This window comes from Pholcus phalangioides, unplaced genomic scaffold (genome assembly GCF_987345545.1).
Source record: "Pholcus phalangioides strain wild (caught in Gottingen) unplaced genomic scaffold, Ppha-v1.0 ptg000001l_1, whole genome shotgun sequence".
Taxonomy (NCBI): domain Eukaryota; kingdom Metazoa; phylum Arthropoda; class Arachnida; order Araneae; family Pholcidae; genus Pholcus; species Pholcus phalangioides.
The window spans coordinates 11,807,575-11,825,502 of NW_028301594.1; the positions used below are offsets into that span (position 1 = coordinate 11,807,575).

The following is a 17,928-nucleotide window of genomic DNA, read 5'->3' on the forward strand; positions in this document are numbered from 1 at the left end:
TGTGAAAACATTTCATTCTCATGTCCCAATATGATGTGTACATCCCCCTATAATACGTACTCGCGGAGGATTATCTTTTCTAAAAGAGTCTCCGATTCGATGCCTTCTTCTCCCGTGTGTGTGTGTACCGTATAAGAACCATGATCATTTAGAAAGATTAAGTTTAATAACGTCAGATATAATGGAGAGAAAAATGAGAACGAGATGATGTGCGTGATCTCGTAAATTTCCACGGTGACGTTTCCGAACGTGGCTCTCGCGTGACCGTGACTTTAAAAAGGAGAGCCGCGTACTATCTCTTTTAAGTAGAACCGGCCTTTCTTTCGGGCCACACTTGATGCACTTTTGCTCAACGCCACGTGTGGTAAACAATTCTGTATAATTTTTAAGCCATAGATTTTACAGATTTGCAACTAGTGTCCATGTCTCGGGACCCGAGGGCTGGATTTTCATGGCAACTATGAGGGTGGATCAAACAAAAACGGAACAGGGGTTATAATTTCGGTTATTTTTGTATGAGTGTGACGACGACTTTGAGAATTTGCCGTCAATTCCTGGCAGGGCCGCCCTTATTAGACGTGGGCCCAGTGCAAAAATAATTTCGGAGCTCCTCAGCCTTATTTTATATACAGGGTGTTTCAAAAAGAATCATCCGATTTTAAAAAAAAAATCATAACTATTCAGCTTTTAATTCGTTTTGATCGAACAATGTATAGGTAGAATGAGGGAAATCTCGAGTTTCATGCAGTTGCCGACAGGTAGCGCTAACGCTCTTCCTTCGGCCGCCACTTCAGTATTTGCCAATATTGGCTTTTCCCACAGAAACCGATTCGGATAACTTCATTTTCCAGTAGGACCACCACATAGGTAGAGGCACCACCACATTGGAGCCTGGACGTTCGAGAATTTTTGAACAATCGCATTCCTAAACGATGGATCGGCGATAGGGGACCTGACGATTCAGTTAACCATCACTGACTTCCAAGATCGCCGGACCTCCCCCTTCCAGCTACATTAGCCGAACTGAAGATACGCATAACAGCAGCCGTGGAAGCAGTGGATACAACCATGCTCGCAAAAGTTTGGGACGAATTTAACTACAGTATAGACATATTCCGTGCATCCCAAAAAGGACATACTGAGAACCTTTAATTTGGTTTGTAAAAAAAATCCATGATTAGCCATGTAATATAAAATTAATCTTAAATGTCTATGTGTTCAAAATTTTTCGTAATTTACGCATTTCAAATCGGGTGATTTTTTTAAACACCCTGCATTTTGTGGGGAGGGTAATCGGCATCATTAGAATCATATATTATCACAGAATATAAAGGAATGCTGAGAAATATCTACTAACCAATGAAAATTCAGAATTAATGAGAGGAAAAATCTCAGAACTGATAAAAATTGATAAATAATGAGAGAGAAAATCTCTCTCAGACTTGATGAAAATTCGGAATGAATGAGAGAGAAAAACCACGGATTTGAAAATATATATGTGATATGTATATTTATTTCTCACTTATATTACCGTGAGTGTGGGCCCCCACACCGTGGGGCCCGGTGCAACCGTACCTGTCCCCCCCCCCACAAGGACGGCGCTGTTTCCTGAACCGTGGTAACATGATTAACGCTGCTCAGTATTGCAATACTGAGCAGACTGAGCAGCGTTTGACACTGCAATACAATGCACCCTTTGCGTGCAGCAATCAAGGCAAAAAGGTCTTTGTCTGTTTTTTATTGACTGAAAACGGCATTGAAGGGTCGCCGTTTTCACTCAGACATAGCAAAGTCATGCACAATGATCCAAACTAGTTCCCGTGTCAGCCAAAGGACTTCTACGAGCAAGGTATTCATCGCTTGGTAAAAGAGTGGGACAAGTGCTTGTATATACCTATGGAGTTTTTATTCCAGCTTTGTTGTTTCTCTTTCGAAAACAAGCGACAATCTCGGATAGTTTGCTCATAACAGTCCATGTTCTTGTCGATGTCTTTGTGTACACGAGTAGACTGGGAAGGAAAAAGCACATGGAGCAAAGTAGGTTCGTTACTCACCTGTTGTATAAGCATCACCCGAATCTGTTGCATGGCGTCTCTACCAAACAGTACATGTACCTCGTATACATTCTCTGCGGAATTTCTTACGAATCGGTACACGTCGGAAGGTGTTGGGTATGTGTGTGCATCCTTAACGTATTTATGTTGTCAGAGCTGGGCTTGTTTTGTATACTCGCTGGTACTGCCATCTGTTTTCCATATTTTGAAGAAAAGATGGTAAATACGTGAATTTTAATGTTATGTGCTACGTTCACAATGTTAGCTCTCTGTTGGAAGATTTTTTTCGAATGGTAGATCGGCTCGCATTCGCGACTCGAAGTTATAAAACTCACAGAAAATATGTGGTGTCTCTACAGCAATATTGTCACTATCAAAAACCAGAATCGTTTTAAAGGGTGTTCGGGCCAAAGGTATCCAAAACTAAAGGCTTAAAGTGAGAAAACTACACGAGCGCTTAGTTAAGAAAGTGTCGTCGATAGGGGATTCCAATTTTTTTTTATTCCAGTTTCCGTATCAAGGTCACGCATGTGCGCTGTCGACAGCTGCTTCAAGACGCTTTTCACAGCAGACGTTCGGTGACTGTGAGAACGAGGACGCCTTAATATATGGCTCTATGCTTACTTCGGCTACTCAAATTCAAATCAGTGCCGCGTTTTGAACGTCGTGTACGAACTGAGTGGAATGTGGAGTCTCCCAAATTCATATAAAAAAGCATATTTCAGCAGCTGTTGATTTAATAACACCTCAAATGCTAATAAACTCAAGATAGAGTACCGCTTGGACGTCTGCAAAGCTTCTAATTATGCTCACACCCAGAGGTGTAGGCAGGGAAACGGACTTAAGGGGCTTGTGTAACCCATAAGTATTTTGAACAATTCCATAGCGATTAAATTTTCGAAATCAAATATTTTTTATATGCTACCTTATTTAATTTCTGTTAATTTAAATACAGGGTGGGCAAAAAGTCCGTAGAAACTTTGAAAATTTGTAAAAATTGGAAAAATAACTAAAATAAAAAACGGTTTGCAGGGTTAGCATCGCTAGGTCACGGAACTTTTTTGACAGGAAAAAAAAACAACTAAAAAGTAGCTGATAGGTGGCGCTGACCTACACAAGTCAAAGAAATGATATGCAAATAACGAACAGAATTCCTTCAAATCGTTTATTACAGCACTATGTGTTCCGCATGACCACCACACAGGGGATAACACATTGCAGCGAGTCACAAATCCAGCAACAGCAGAGTGCAGGAGGTCCACATGCACGGTTCACAATGGTGAACTGATTGTGGTTTAAGAGCGCAAGTTCTTATAACCGTCTCATTTGCATATTTCCACCGAAGTTGCTTGTACTAGCGTCACCTATCGGTTTTTTTTAGTTATTTTTTTATCCTATATTGAAAAAATTCCCGTCACCTAGCGATGCTAACCGTGCAAACTGTTTTTTATTTCGGTTATTCTTCCGGTTTATATTGATTTTTAAATCGTCTACGGACTTTTTGCCCACCCTGTACGTTGTGAAGGTTAGTAACTCGAAATTTTTCTCTGGAATAAATTCCTTTTGCCCACCACCCGCAAAGATCGATCCTGCGTAAGGACTTGAGTAAAGTTTTGCTCACATAAAACTTTGCTCAATGCTCCATATATTTACAAATAAACATAAGGAGCTTCTCCTTCTTTAACTCCTTCACGTACAGGCTTTTAGTAACAAGTTTGTATGATGTGTATTTGAAGTATCAGCGAAAACTGTTTCCCTTTTTCACATGTTAGAAATAGAAGGAGGGAAAAAAGTTTGTGTGCAGTAGAGATTTTTTTTCACTTTCGCCCTCAACTTCATTTTTTCACCCTCCCCTATTTTTTTCCCTTTCTCTGTCTCCGTTATAAACATATATCAGAAAGATGATACATTATACTTGAGGGAAACATCACTAAACACAAGAATAGAAAAATCGGGGGGGGGGGGAAAGAAACCGCTTTCGTTCATAGGGTTATAATGACGCTTCGTGATGTTGAGAGAAACTGGTATAAAAAAACAGGGAGAACTAGAAGAAATTTCTTCCATTTGCGTTCGTGTGAAATATCTCGTGCTTGATCGTTAGGGGTCAGTAAAACGAAAATTTTAGGTTAATCACTGGTGGAGCTCTCACTGTAAGCCATCATTTTTAGATACCTATAGCCCGTATAATCTGGATATCGATAATTTTTAGAGCCCGGAAGTTCAGGCAAAATGCCATAAATGCCTTTTTTGCCTTTTTTTTGCAGCAAAAAAACGCCCTTTTCGATTTTTTTTTTCTGCCTTAAATGACTATTTCGACATTGCTGGCTACATTCTGTAAAACTCGGATAGATAGAATCGCTCACAACCCCGGGCTGATGCAAAGAAACGTGCTTCCGTTACCTCAAAAGAGGCAGGGTTGTGTTGGGAGAAGTTAGCAAAGATTTATAGCTGTGCCACACCCTCCCCCTTGCTCCGTGATCGCAAGTATCGAATCACTCTTGTCGTTTTCCCCATGAAGACAGCTATCAAGTCGATTTAACGCACAAGGCATTTGACTATCCGGTCATTCCAGTATTACGTCAGCATCGATGGGGGGGGGGGGAAGGGTTTCCGATTTGCTGACTTTTGATGATAAGAGTGGGGGGGGGGGTGGATGATGCTTACGTCATCAAACAACCTTTATAATGATATGAAAAAAAAAAAGGAAGGACAAATTATATGAAAAAATATGAAAAATTCTTGATAGCATCTTACTCCATCTTACGTGCGCCAAAAACGAGAAAAACCTTTCGATAGTCTGTGAGCACCTTATAACTAATATTCCCCCTAATAATAAGTCCCCTACGAATCCATTTTAGTGATCTCTAAATGTTCGGCGGATCCTGCAAGTGCTCTGGAACTGTGCCACGCATCACTCAAATGATCCGTAATTATGCCGCGAATCACTTAAGTAATTAGGGAATGTGCCGTGGGGGGGGGGGGGTAACTTCAGTGAAATGGAACTAAACTAGGGGCCGCTCAAGTGCTCTAAAACTATGCCACATGCCACTCAAGGGATCTCTAAATGTGCCACGGATCGCTTAAGTGTTCTGGAACTGTATCGCTGGTTACTTAAGTAATTTGTGAATGTGCCACGAGCCTACTTCAGTGATCTGAAAATGTGCCACGGGCCAAGGGTTTATCATATATGCCTTAAAGGGTGGGTCACAATGAATTTCTTATAAAGAAATTTTGAGTTCTTAGCCTTCAAATAGCATTGAAATGAAAAGAAATTGATTATAAGGTTATGATTATACACATATAAAGATATTTTCTTTTAAAATTTTAATTTTTAAAAAATTCTTTTTACATAAAAAAATAAATTTTCGTCTGGGGGAGGGGGCGCACGAGTCCTTCCCCCTCCCGCGTACGTCGTTGATCCCACCAATATGCGCTAGGAGGAAGGGGATAGTGCTGACGAAGGAGAGGGGCTCAGAGTTTTTTGCTGACTTTTGCTGACGGGGGGGTTCAAAAATGGCTAAAAATTTGCTGACGTAATACTTGAACGGCCCCCAAGGGAGAAAATTGCACTTGCCCCCAGTGGCACATAAGGGCCGGAGACCACAGCCTGGGATTTCGAAAGAAGTAAAACTCGGGTATTTTAGGCTCCGAGAATCTCAAAAGAATTTTTCTTTATAGAAATTTCAATACTTAGCCTTAATTATTATCAGAAAGTCCCTCTCCAACCCCATTCATCCAACCCTAGTCATTTTTTCGGACCCTTGATATCTTATAGTTTTCACTTATTTCTACTTTTTCTATATTAATTATACTTAATTCCCCTTTTCAGTGCCTATTTCAAGTACAGTATTTTCAGTGCCCTTTTTATAGTCTATGCGAATTTTTTGCAGCCGTTCTACTTTACTTTTCTTCACTATTTTCACTTGGATTCACCACCCTTTGCTGTAACCCGCTTGCCCCCAAACCCATTCCAACAAGTACACTCGTGTCTCTAATTCACTATTTTGATCACTCCCATGCTCACACACTCTCCAAGTCACTATTTTCATCACTCCCATGCTCACACACTCTCCAAGTCACTATTTTAGTCATTGCACACTGTTTTGATCACTCACATGCTTGGACACTGTTTTGGTCACTCCATTGCTTGCACGCTGCTTTGGATATTCACATGTTGCACAATTTTTGGTCACTCACACACTTGCGCATGCTCTAGGTCAATTTTTTGGTCGCTCACTGACATGGTACCGTGATTTATATGTCACTCTTTTGATCATTTATACTTTTACACATGCTCTAAGTCATTCTTTTGGTCATTCACGAGCTTGCACACGCTCTGTATCACTCTTTCGTTCATTCACATGCTTGCACGTGCTTTTGGTCACTTTTGGGCATTTATGTGCTTTCAAACTCTCAAAGTCACTCTTTTGGTCATTCACAAGCTTACGCACCCTCTAAGTCATATTTTTTTGGTCATTCACAAGCTTGTACACGCTCTAGGTTACTCTTTTGGTAATTCGCGTGCTTTCACACCCTCTTGGTCACTCGGTAACCTGGACCATCGCCCAAGAGATTACTATTTATGCCAATCAATCATATAATTGATTTCGTTCTCCGAGTCACTCTTTTCATAACTCACTGATCTAGCCCATTGCTGTCTGGGCAGAGGTGGATTTATTGAGGTTTATTCCGATTTGCCACCTTTCTCGCATTATACTAACTTTCTTGGCTGTTCATTCCTCAAATTTGCCGTCCCCGTAAATACGTTACTGGGCATGCCTATGTTTTCAACTTCTACTGTCTAAACTTGTGGTCTCCGATAATTTTATTCGTCAGCAATCGACTATAAAGACTTAATCAACGGCCATTGATTGTCACTACTGATGACATTCAGTTTTTTGACTTCCTGAAATCATGTTAAAATAGAAAAATGCTCCTTGATCCCACTTCCAGATTAAAAATAATCTTACCAACCAACCAATCAACACCATAGATAAAAATCTACCAAACAACATGGAAGTGATCTGTAGCGCGCGTGTTGTGTGTGTATAAATATCAATGCGCCCCTCCTATATAACAAAAACACAAGATCAATGTTTATCCCACCTTGAAGATAACATTAAAGAAAAAGCCATGTTATTAAATAAAAAGAATCTCGACAAGTAAACATCGCCCAACATGACTTCGATTGATCGATTGATTTTCGCGTATATACGGGGCAATCGCATGTACTCGTACAGACACGCATGTTGTTGTCCGACAACATTTCGTTCTTTTTTCAAATTTACCTAGATATATATTTTTTTTGTTGTCGTCGAAAAAGCGAGAAAATCAGCAGCTGGAGCCATTATCATGTAATGCACTTCGTGTAATCGATCATAATTAGTACATGAAATGTTTTTTATTTCTCTCTCTCTTGTCTTTTTGAATGGTTTATTATTAACATGCAGGTTGAATCAATTTCTCGTAGATATTACTTTTTTTTTGTTATGTCTAGAATGTTGTGAAATAATATCTCTTCTGTTGCAACCGGGCTTGGAAATCGCCATTGAACATGGACAACATTTAATTTCGTTTTAAATAGCGAGTGCTGTGTGAAAAATATTATAGTTACTGGAGGAGTTAGGGTAACTGTGGCGAAACAAAAACAATAGTCTATTACAGTGTTTAACTTTTTTCACCCTTTTTTTGGACCATATTTTCTATTTTGCCTTACTCCCTCCCCCGCATCACCCAGGATTGAGATATTTTCCGTGTCCAGAAAATTCACCACCAACAAGTCACCGCCGGAAAATTCACCGACAGGAACTCTCCGTTAGCACTCATCCGAGTGCTCGCTCACTCTTCCACTCACTCACTCAACCATTTGCTCCCTCATTCACCCGCTCATGGACTCAATAGCTCGCTCTCCCACTCAATCGCCCACAAACTCACCCTTTCACTCACTCACTCACTGTCACTCGCTCGCCTCGCCTAGTCAGTCACTTGCTCACTCACTTACCCACTCCCCCACTCACTCACTCGCCCCATCACTCACTATTTCGCTCGTTCACTCGCTCACGGACTCGGTAGCTGCGTGCGGTGAATTTTCCTTCGATAAATTGTCGGCGGATTTTTCTTCTATGAATTGCTGGCCGGTGAATTTTCCGTAAACTGATATTTTCTACTTATTGAATTGGTATATTTAGTAAACGTATAAAAATACGAATACAAAGGCTATAACAGACAAAATACCCAACGAGGTGGCTGAAAGAATATGCCCATAAAGAATATGGAGATGTCGTATATATATCTAAACTCTATATCAAAAATACAGTAACCCGATAAAAGTAATAAAAAACCAATAATTATGATAAGATATAAATATACTGCCCACAAAAATTATGATTGTCTTATTCTAAGTATGGATAACTTCTCGATTTATCCCACTATGTCTGTCGTACTTCTTTTTTAAACGTGTCAATCGTAATAGAATTCACAACTCCCCGGAGGTAAGCTTCCATTTATTCACAACCCTATTGGGGAAAAACTCCCTGCGACGCCACAACTTAGAATTGTCCCTTAAAAATCGATACTGGTGTTCTCTTGTCGAAACAGTTGATTGACGATGCATTGATAACTGATGATCCATTTTATCCATATCGTTGAAAACTTTAAACAATTTGATCACATCCTTCCCCAACATCTGCGCTCTTCCAATGTAAACACATGCAAGAAATCAAGTCTCTCCTCATAGCTTAAGCCCCGTGTGCTATTAAGAACACGCGTAGCTCTTCTCTGCACCCCCTCAACTAAGTCAATGTCCCTCTGTAAGTATGGTTCCCAAAACCTGACGGTATACTCGATTCCAGGACGAACTAAGCCAGGAAAAGTGGAAGGATAACTTTAGGAGAACGCGAAGAGACCGTTTGAGAATGTAACCGATCGTTGTTTCCGATTTTTTGACCACCGCTGAACAATGTTCAGAGACCCTAAGCCGCTCATCAATAAGAATACCCAGATCGTTTATCCTAGTTGCATCCAGAATAATAACACCATTCTCTTGTAAGTGAAACGTGGGTTGTTCGAACCAAAACCATAGCGAGAAATCTTTTTAAAAATGAGGTCAGTCTTCGACCCCAGGGCAAAAAAAAGTTCAGCAAGCTTCTGTCTTGTCTTGGTACTATACAGGACCGTCTCAACTTCATGGGTCTCGGGATAAGTAATGTTCTAGGTATTCTTACTAAGAAGTAACAGCTTATGTGCAGGGTGATCCATAAATTCGTAAGTAGTTTAAACATTCATAAAAATTTGAAGGAATTGTTGTGTGTAAACATAATTAGTTCTAATTTCTGTCGGTAAAGAGCGCTGCACGAAAGTAAATCACAGAATTCCAGGCTTGAACCTTTATTCAATCTCTTTTCTGTGTACGAAACGTTTTTAAAGTTTCAGCTGGCGATTCGTGGCGGAAGTAAAACAACTTCAACACACACCTTCTTTGTGGGAATAACTTTTTAGTGAACAGCATTCAAATTTCCCAATCTTCAATTTTTTATGAATTTTTAAACTTAGGAATTTACGGGACACCCTGTCTTTTCATATGCTGTCCAAAATCATAGAACTAATCTCATGATGTAGACTCCACACGGATATGAAGCACCTGGGTCATGCCGGATGGGCCTAACCCCGGTTCCATCCAATTCCGCTGGATTCGGAAAGTAATCACACTTTTCTCGACTAGATTTTACTTGAAAGCTTTATCTCTATTCACATCCAAACTTATTTTTCTTCCAGCTCCCTGTGGTCTTCTCCACACCTATGACGCTTCTCCTTTCACTTATGGCCCCAGGTAGACAACCACTGGCATAGACAGTGCCCGCGACTCAAAAAGGTTCAATACCCCCTAATATAGTCATTTCTCATTTGAATCATACATTTCCTATTTTCAAATAAATGTTAAACAAAACTCAAGCAAAAAAAAAATCTTCATATAAGGATATTTGAAACCTGATTTGAAAACAGGCAATTATTTACGTAAAAAAAGAAACGTACGAAATTTCCAAAAATTTCAGAAAAATGATCCAAATCAATGCTATAATCTCACATTAAAGTAAGGGGAAAATAAAAACAAAATCCATACCAAACTGTTCCTATCTCTGGTAGGTTTCCTTGAGGCTTGCTGTCATCATCATCATGGATGACCCTTACCATACATACATATCTCTCTCTCTTTCTCTGTCTCTCACGCTACTGTCCACCACTTCCATCCTCCACCATAATATCATATGATATATATACCTGCGAACAACTTGGATATTTACCCCCAGCTGGTTTGCGAGATGCCATGAGGTAAGCGCAGTGAAGTCCCCGGTTGGATGGATAGATGGGTGATAAAAGGTAGGAGGCAATAGCACACAGATTGGTAAGAGGATACCGCCTGCCAAGATAAGACATCTCCATCTGTAAAAAAAAAATATATATACCAAGAAAACCAAAAAAATATTCATCTTTTTACTAGTTTAAGAGAGGCCAACACCCTATAAAAACCCCCCTACAGGCCACCTGTGGAGGAGAATCATGGTGATGATGATGGAAATGAAGCATGGTGGAAGCTAGTATTCATTTTTTTGTTTCGAGGAAGAAGAGGCAAAAAGAAGTCTTGAGAATGATCTTACATGCATGAGTGAAAGAAAAAGAGATAAATAGAGAGAGAGAGAGAGAGAAGAACAGCAGCAAGTTTTTTTTTTTTTGCGTGATTTCGAGACCAAGTCAGTCCCAAGTCCTCACCGGCCAATGAGATAACCCCAACTACTAGGGATATATCCTAGGTCCGGACTGGTCGTACCACCGTTGTTCGTGTGTGTGCGAGGCGGTATCACCAACCCATTCACCACAAGCACACCAGTTTAGTTCGCTACCAGTCTGGAACTGGTCATCATCAACGAAAAACCGCGTGGTGTTTTGTCTTGTTTCTTTTTGCGTTCCGTTTGCTCTTGTGTGTGTGTCAACACCGCGCACGAGAATTTAATTTTTCTCGATGACTTTATACGCCACTGCCTGGCGTAAAATATATACAACCATGTGAGAGGAAGTTTATGTCATTTGTTTATTTATATTTTGGTGACACTACCTAGCACAGAAAATAATATATACTTTTTTTGTGTGAAATCGTTTGTTGTGAGTGTGAGTCGTTCTCTCTCACGTGTGAATGATGTAAAAAAACGGAACGTATGATTCCGGCGGACAGTGGCGTAAAGATATCGGTGATTTTTTGATTGTTTTTTTTTCAATATAAAATTTACGGGACTTGAAGAGTGAGAATATTCACTGATGGATATACATGATTTATTGAATGATTTGCGGGAGTTCGTGTCATGATGTATACAGCACGTCATTTCGTCTAGTAATGGACGAGAAGAGGAGTTTTGATACTTCACTGGACATGAAATACTCCGATATTACGAGTAAGTGATTCATGAATATGCATACCTGAAAAATTAGCAAAAAATTAAATTCATTCAGCTACCTCAATTATGATATCAACCCTTTAATGCATGGGTTTTATTTAATAATTTAAAATTTACCATAAGAATTTTATTATATATTTTCTTTCTATATATTTTAATTAAAATTTAACCCTCTATGGCGTTCACCCATATTGCATTTTTTTTTACAAAAATGGATGCAAATGGTTGCTTTTAGCATATTTTTAATTGAAACAGTACATCAACATAGCAATTTAATTAGTTAGAGAGTGGATTTTTTTAATTAGCTATAATTGTTGATTAAGGGTAAAATATACAACTTGCGTTGATTTTTATGTTATAAGATTTTACCTATAAACAGATTAAATTTGACTTAGAAAAGTTAAATAATTTTTCTCTTCGAATTTTATTTCCAATTCCCTGGATTAAGTGTGAATTTATAAATCTCTGAACACAAAATTTCAGCAAATCTCGAAAAATGACACCAACAAGGAATCAACTCTTGCTAGATAAATAATAGTATTGCACTTACATATACGCCGTATTTTGCACTAAAATTACACTAAATGATGTATGTACTTCCTGAAATACCAAAAAAAAAAAAAAGAAAAAAAAGAAAATTGAGAAAAGAAATAGGTATAATGGTTTTTTTTTTGACCAAGTATTTTCCATATATATTCAATAGTACATGGCACTATAGAGGGTAAATATAAGTCATTAGAGATTACAAAAGAAGATATTAAGTGAAATTTATTTCTTATGTCCATTAAATACAATAATCCGTTAAATTGTTGTAGTTTGATACATTAAAACATTCATATTAATACAAATTAAGAAATTCAAAATTGCCTATTGAATTATTTCACAAAACCAAATAACTTCTTCCAAATTAAAACCAAATGTACGAATATCTTCTTAAAACAATAGTTTATTTCTACATTATAAGCATTAATATCGTTTTAATAATAAAATTATTATATATTTAATATTTGCGATTTTAATTAAATACTACAGTAAAATTGAATACTTTAATACTACAAATTCAATACTTATAAGCATAAAAGTCAAATAATAATAATAATGAAAAAATCAATTTATTAATATATAAATGAATTTTTTTAAAATAATTATTGAACAGTATTTTTACATCAGTGAATTTTATCAATCAAAACAAAAATTACGAGAATAATAAAAAAAACTAGAATTTATGTAATTAATCGAAATGTATCATACAATTGTGGGGAATTCAAAATTAACCATTATTCTCTATGGGATAGAAAAGTAGGAAACGAGTGATAATTTTTCTTTATGCCAATTAAATAGAATAATTTATTATCGATTGATTGTAACTTATCCGTACGCGATGTATTGAAGTTTTCATATTATACGCTAAAAATTTATTTGCAATACGCTGTTATTCAATTTACCTACGCCAAGATTATTTCTATCAAATGAAAATATTCAGTACCATTTTTCAGTTACACAAACAAAAGAAATATTATTATTAAAGTTGCTAACTGTACTGTCTTCAAAGAAAATTGAATTATTTTATATCCCAGTTATACTTTCATTTGTTACTATTTCAAAGAAATGAATAATATTTTTCGGCATCTTAAAACCATTGTATATGAGCAATATGTATATAATTAAAATAATTTCAGTTAACATTTTTAATATAATTATAAAATAATTTTTTTATTTTTGCGGTTGATATCCGTAAATCTCTCTATTTGATAGTATAATTATCAGAAGTTAATTCCCAATTATTAAAAGTTCTTTTCTATGTAGGTTTTTGGTTTGCTAACGATTGTTAAATTCGGAATTAGTCGAATAATTAGAATTTCCTAAATTTTCTTTTTTGGAACTTTCAGGATGGCGATATCATTTTGAATATATCAATGTATTTTTATTGCGAAAATACCTGGTACTACCAGGTTTTTTATCATACAAAGCATTATAAAAAACCCTAAAAATGACAAAAGATACAATCTCAAAATTAAAAAAAAAGGAATTGTTTGAAAACCATGGTAATATGTATCCTAAAAACAATTGTTGAAGCAAAACGAAAAAAAAATATTTTTGACCATTTTAGACATTTGTAGAGTTCCTAAAGTTTTCTTTTTCTCAAATGGCCTATCGTCTCAGTCACTGCATTAGGCACACACGCACAATTTTTCTAAGTTCCATCAAAGAATAAATTTTGATACATACACAAAAAATTCAGTCAAGATCGGACAAAAATTGTGTACGCAATTTTGGTACGAACGCAAAATTCTGCTCAGATCTATTAGAATTCACACGTAAGTTTTGGTATAATATGTCAAACTTTTTTTTTCGAATCGATAAAGCTTTTACTATTGGATTTTGGTACAAGAGCGAAATTTTGCCGAGATCGGTATGTTAATTCGGATCAGAGATTCTACTAGAAGATTTTCGGTACACAAACAAAATTTTGCTAAAATTTTTGATTCTGCGAAATATTGTTTTAGATCACTTAACGATCATAAGTGTAGATTTTTGTTACACACGGTATATTTTTTCTAAAATCGGTCAAAGATTCTAATAGTACATATATTCAGTTCGCATACAAAATTCTGCTAAGATCGCTCAAAAAGATCGTAAATAGTATTACATTATAGATCGTAAATAGTATTACATTATAGATCGTAAATAGTATTACGTTATAGATCGTAAATAGTATTACGTTGTAGATCGTGAATAGTATTACATTATAGATCGCAAATAGTATTACAATAGTATTACTATCACAGTCGATGCTTGATTTTAAAACTGCAATTTAGAAACTGCACGTTTTTACAATTCTTTTAAACGTCTTTTTCATTTAGGAACTTAAGATTTTATGAACTAAAGTCCTTACGGGTTCGTAAAAACGAGCGTTGCCTGTATGTACTTGGAAACCAAAATTTTCTTGTTTAAACTAGATCCCCCTTCTAGTTAAACAGTGATTAATATTAATGTTAATGTCACATTAAATATGTGATTGTTTTGCAAAATATGTGCCTGATTCATTTAATCTTCCTTCAGTTTTGAAAATGAAGCTCCAACTCTCGTATGGTACGTGTTCGATTGACTGATTTGAACACAAGTGTGTGTTTTGTTCGTGAGTTCTGTAAGACCTGGTACACACTGACCTAAGAAAATTATGGAACTAATCGACAATTTAGAATGATCAAACTATCCATTCTCGCAAGTTTTGTGGAAAAGTTAAGTCTTGGAATCTTTTGAGTGCCTAAGAAAGGGCATTTTTGAAAAAAAAAGACAAAACTTATTGACAAATGAGAATGGTGAATTTAAATACGGCGAAATATTATGCTAAAGACAGAATTAGATATGATTCAAATAAAAAAAATTAACTCTATGCATGACATCCTACGCAACAGATAAAGCATACCGCCATACAGATATTTTGGCCAGCTGAATCCGCAAAAATACTAACATCACTTTTGTACGCAAATTTATTACAGGAAGCCTTTTCTAAAATAAAATATTTTTTCAAAGACGTGGCATGAGATGGGAGGAAATACTCATGTTAACAGACAGCTACTTCTAGTGGTAAACCAATTAGACTTGCAGACTTCAAATGTCACCAGTATAATCCGAAATATGCGTTACTTCGGCAAACATAAATATGTTAGGGCCACGCATATATAAACACACCATGTTCCTGCATGACCAATTCGTTAGAAATTGCCCAGAGGAATATTTAAGAGTTGCATGTACAATCAAGTAGTAGTAGTATACTTCAAATGTGAAAATTTTGGCACTTCAACTTTTAAGTTAAAGGCTATGCCACGATTGAAAAACGCACACACAGCCGTAATTACACAAATAAACAATTGTGTCCTTTTTATTACTAACAAATGCAAAATTTGAATTGATTTGAAGTTTTCTTTCGCGAAAAAATTCTAAATTTCCAATTACAAAACTTTTTTTTGAAAAATTTTGATTTTTTTATTTGCGAAATTTACGTATATCTAAGTATGGATGCTAAATTTTGCTAAGATCGCTCAAATATTGTACGAATAAATTTCGGTACTTATGCCAAATTGTGTTGAAATCAGTCAAAGTGTATACTAGTAAACTTGTATCTAGAATGTACACAAGAGGCAGATGAAAAATTGATTTCATATATTAGAAGATTTTTTTCTCAAATTTATATGTGTTTTTCTGGGTACACGTGCAAATGCAAATAAAGGGCATACAGACAGCTTCAAAGTACATTGGTATTTCCATCATTATCATCGTCTCCCTCTGTGGGCATCGCCTACTTTATGAATATTTATCAGGTGACCATCTTAAACGTCACTTTTCCTACTTCACTCGCAGGATATCTATCGCCAAGCCCTGTAATTTCGATATCGGGTGGTTTAAAAGAAAAAAAAAAGGATAATAAAAAGTCAACTCTCCATGAGACGACCATCATGATCATCCGTGATCTGATTGTCAATGAGAGCGGAAGAAAGAGGAGGAGTTGATTTTTATTTTATCTATTTATTTATGGATTTATTTATTTATTTTTTCAATTTTCTCATCACTACCATTTCTGTAGCCTTTCAGGCAGGTTTCAATCTGAGCGGTGCAACAATAGTGAAAAATTCCATATTTTGAAAATTTTTAATTGAGATTTTCGCGAAAATTCAATTTTGAAGGGAGTTTATAATTAGAATATTCTGTTCAAAAATTGAAGAAATGTTCTCAAAGATTGTACGAGTAGATTTTAGTACTCCTGCAAAATTTTCTGTTCAAAAATAAGGTGCTTATTTTCAAAAAGGAACATTTCCACATTTGCTAAAACTACAGTAGAAGTGAAAACCTTTTTTCTCTGGTAACGGACTACTTTGAAAAAAGTAGAAAATAGCCCAATAGGTAGCATAAGAGTATTTAAATACAGTGGAACCTCTCCTAATGGACACCTCCCGTAAACAGACACTTTTCTGATCCCCCGGTTCTGTGGAATAGGGTTTTAATGCATTTCACTCCCTTAGCGAGCATTCTCGATAGCGGACTGTAAAACGAGGCAAACTCTAATTTATTAATTTTTGGTCAAACCAAGAATTTATCAAATTCAAGATTATGTTTACTCTCAAGCTCGTGTTTATGCTAAATTATCAATTAATTATTTAATTATTGTCCAGGATGGACCCGCATATCCCTTTTACATCAACATAAACATCTCAACGATAAAGTGTATTGGAATCAATGGCGACCGAAGTTAGACGTCGTATAAATGTGAAAATCGTACAAACGAGGTTCGACTGAATATCGTACCTCCTCATTAGCGGACAAAATTCGGTCCCATGGGTGTCCATTATCGAGAGGTACTATTATGTTTCCCGATCGCCATTCAAATTTCATTCAATGTTCCGTTTTGAAGGGGGGGGGGGTGGAACAGCAGTGGAAATATTACCTTTTAGTCAAAATTAGAGCTGGTTAAGTCTGAAAAATTGGAAATTTCTACGCCACCCGTTGATCTCAGTAGGTTTCAGCTAGCCAAGTAAGGTATCCTTACTTCTTTCACGTGAATAACAAAAACACGATCATTCTATAGTAGAACCACCCATAACGGGAACTGCCATTAGGACACCTCCACCAACGGATTCTTTTTTTTTTTCGAATTACGTCGAGGAGGCAGTAATTCACATAGACCGTGATTTACCGTCCATTCATGGACACTCTTTGTTAGTGGACAGAATTTTTAATTCCATGAGTGTCCGTTATCGGAAGGTTCTGCGGTAAAATTCGACTTTGAAATTACTTATGGAAAAAGTGTCGTTTTGGAAAAAAATTCTTTGACGGTAATGGGACAACCACTTTGTAATGTTCCCTTTTGAATGAAAAATACCGAAGTGTGAATGAACGAGGGAGATATGTTCCCTTTTGGTCCTTTTACATTGTATTTTAGACCAAAAAATGTTCCTGTTTGTGGTGAAATGTAAAAATGTACAAAAAATTTTCCTGTTTGTGGTAAAAAAATGCAACCCTGTTGCATAATCCGACAGAGCTTATCCCGGAAATTCAGAAACCATTGAAAAGTGCATGTCGAATAAAAGTGGAAATGTTTCCATTTGAAAACAATTTCCTCAATTAATATAATTTGAAATGCTATTACGCATGGAATATGCGAATACGGGCAATATGCAAATCCACCATGAATAAAGTTATATTATTACATATTAGTTTAAAGATATTCTAGTTTCTCTCGTATGATAAATCTATGTATTTAAACGTTGAGGAACTTACGCTGGGACGCTATGAAGAGTTTTTCGAAATCTCTGGAGGTGATTTCAAAACAAAAAACTTGCGAATTACCTGTGAAAATTCATATAAATATCAGTTTCGCAATTTTATTTCAGGTAAAAGGAATCAATATTTATGATTTAGATTTCAGG

At 36.5% G+C, this 17,928-nt stretch overlaps 1 protein-coding gene across 2 annotated transcripts in view; it reads left to right on the forward strand.

Moving 5' to 3' along the window:
* LOC149089887 (uncharacterized) overlaps positions 1–17,928 on the forward strand; it is a 216,426-nt gene that overhangs the window by 92,556 nt on the left and 105,942 nt on the right. Inside the window, exon 1 of one of the 2 annotated variants that reach the window (XM_089254631.1) lies at positions 10,909–11,497. The exons of the other annotated variant lie outside the window; for it this stretch is intronic. Coding sequence (XP_089110757.1) covers positions 11,386–11,497 — 112 coding nt within the window. The 5' untranslated portion in view covers positions 10,909–11,385. Of the gene's footprint in view, positions 1–10,908; positions 11,498–17,928 lie in introns of those variants that run through there. 2 annotated transcript variants of the gene reach the window in all.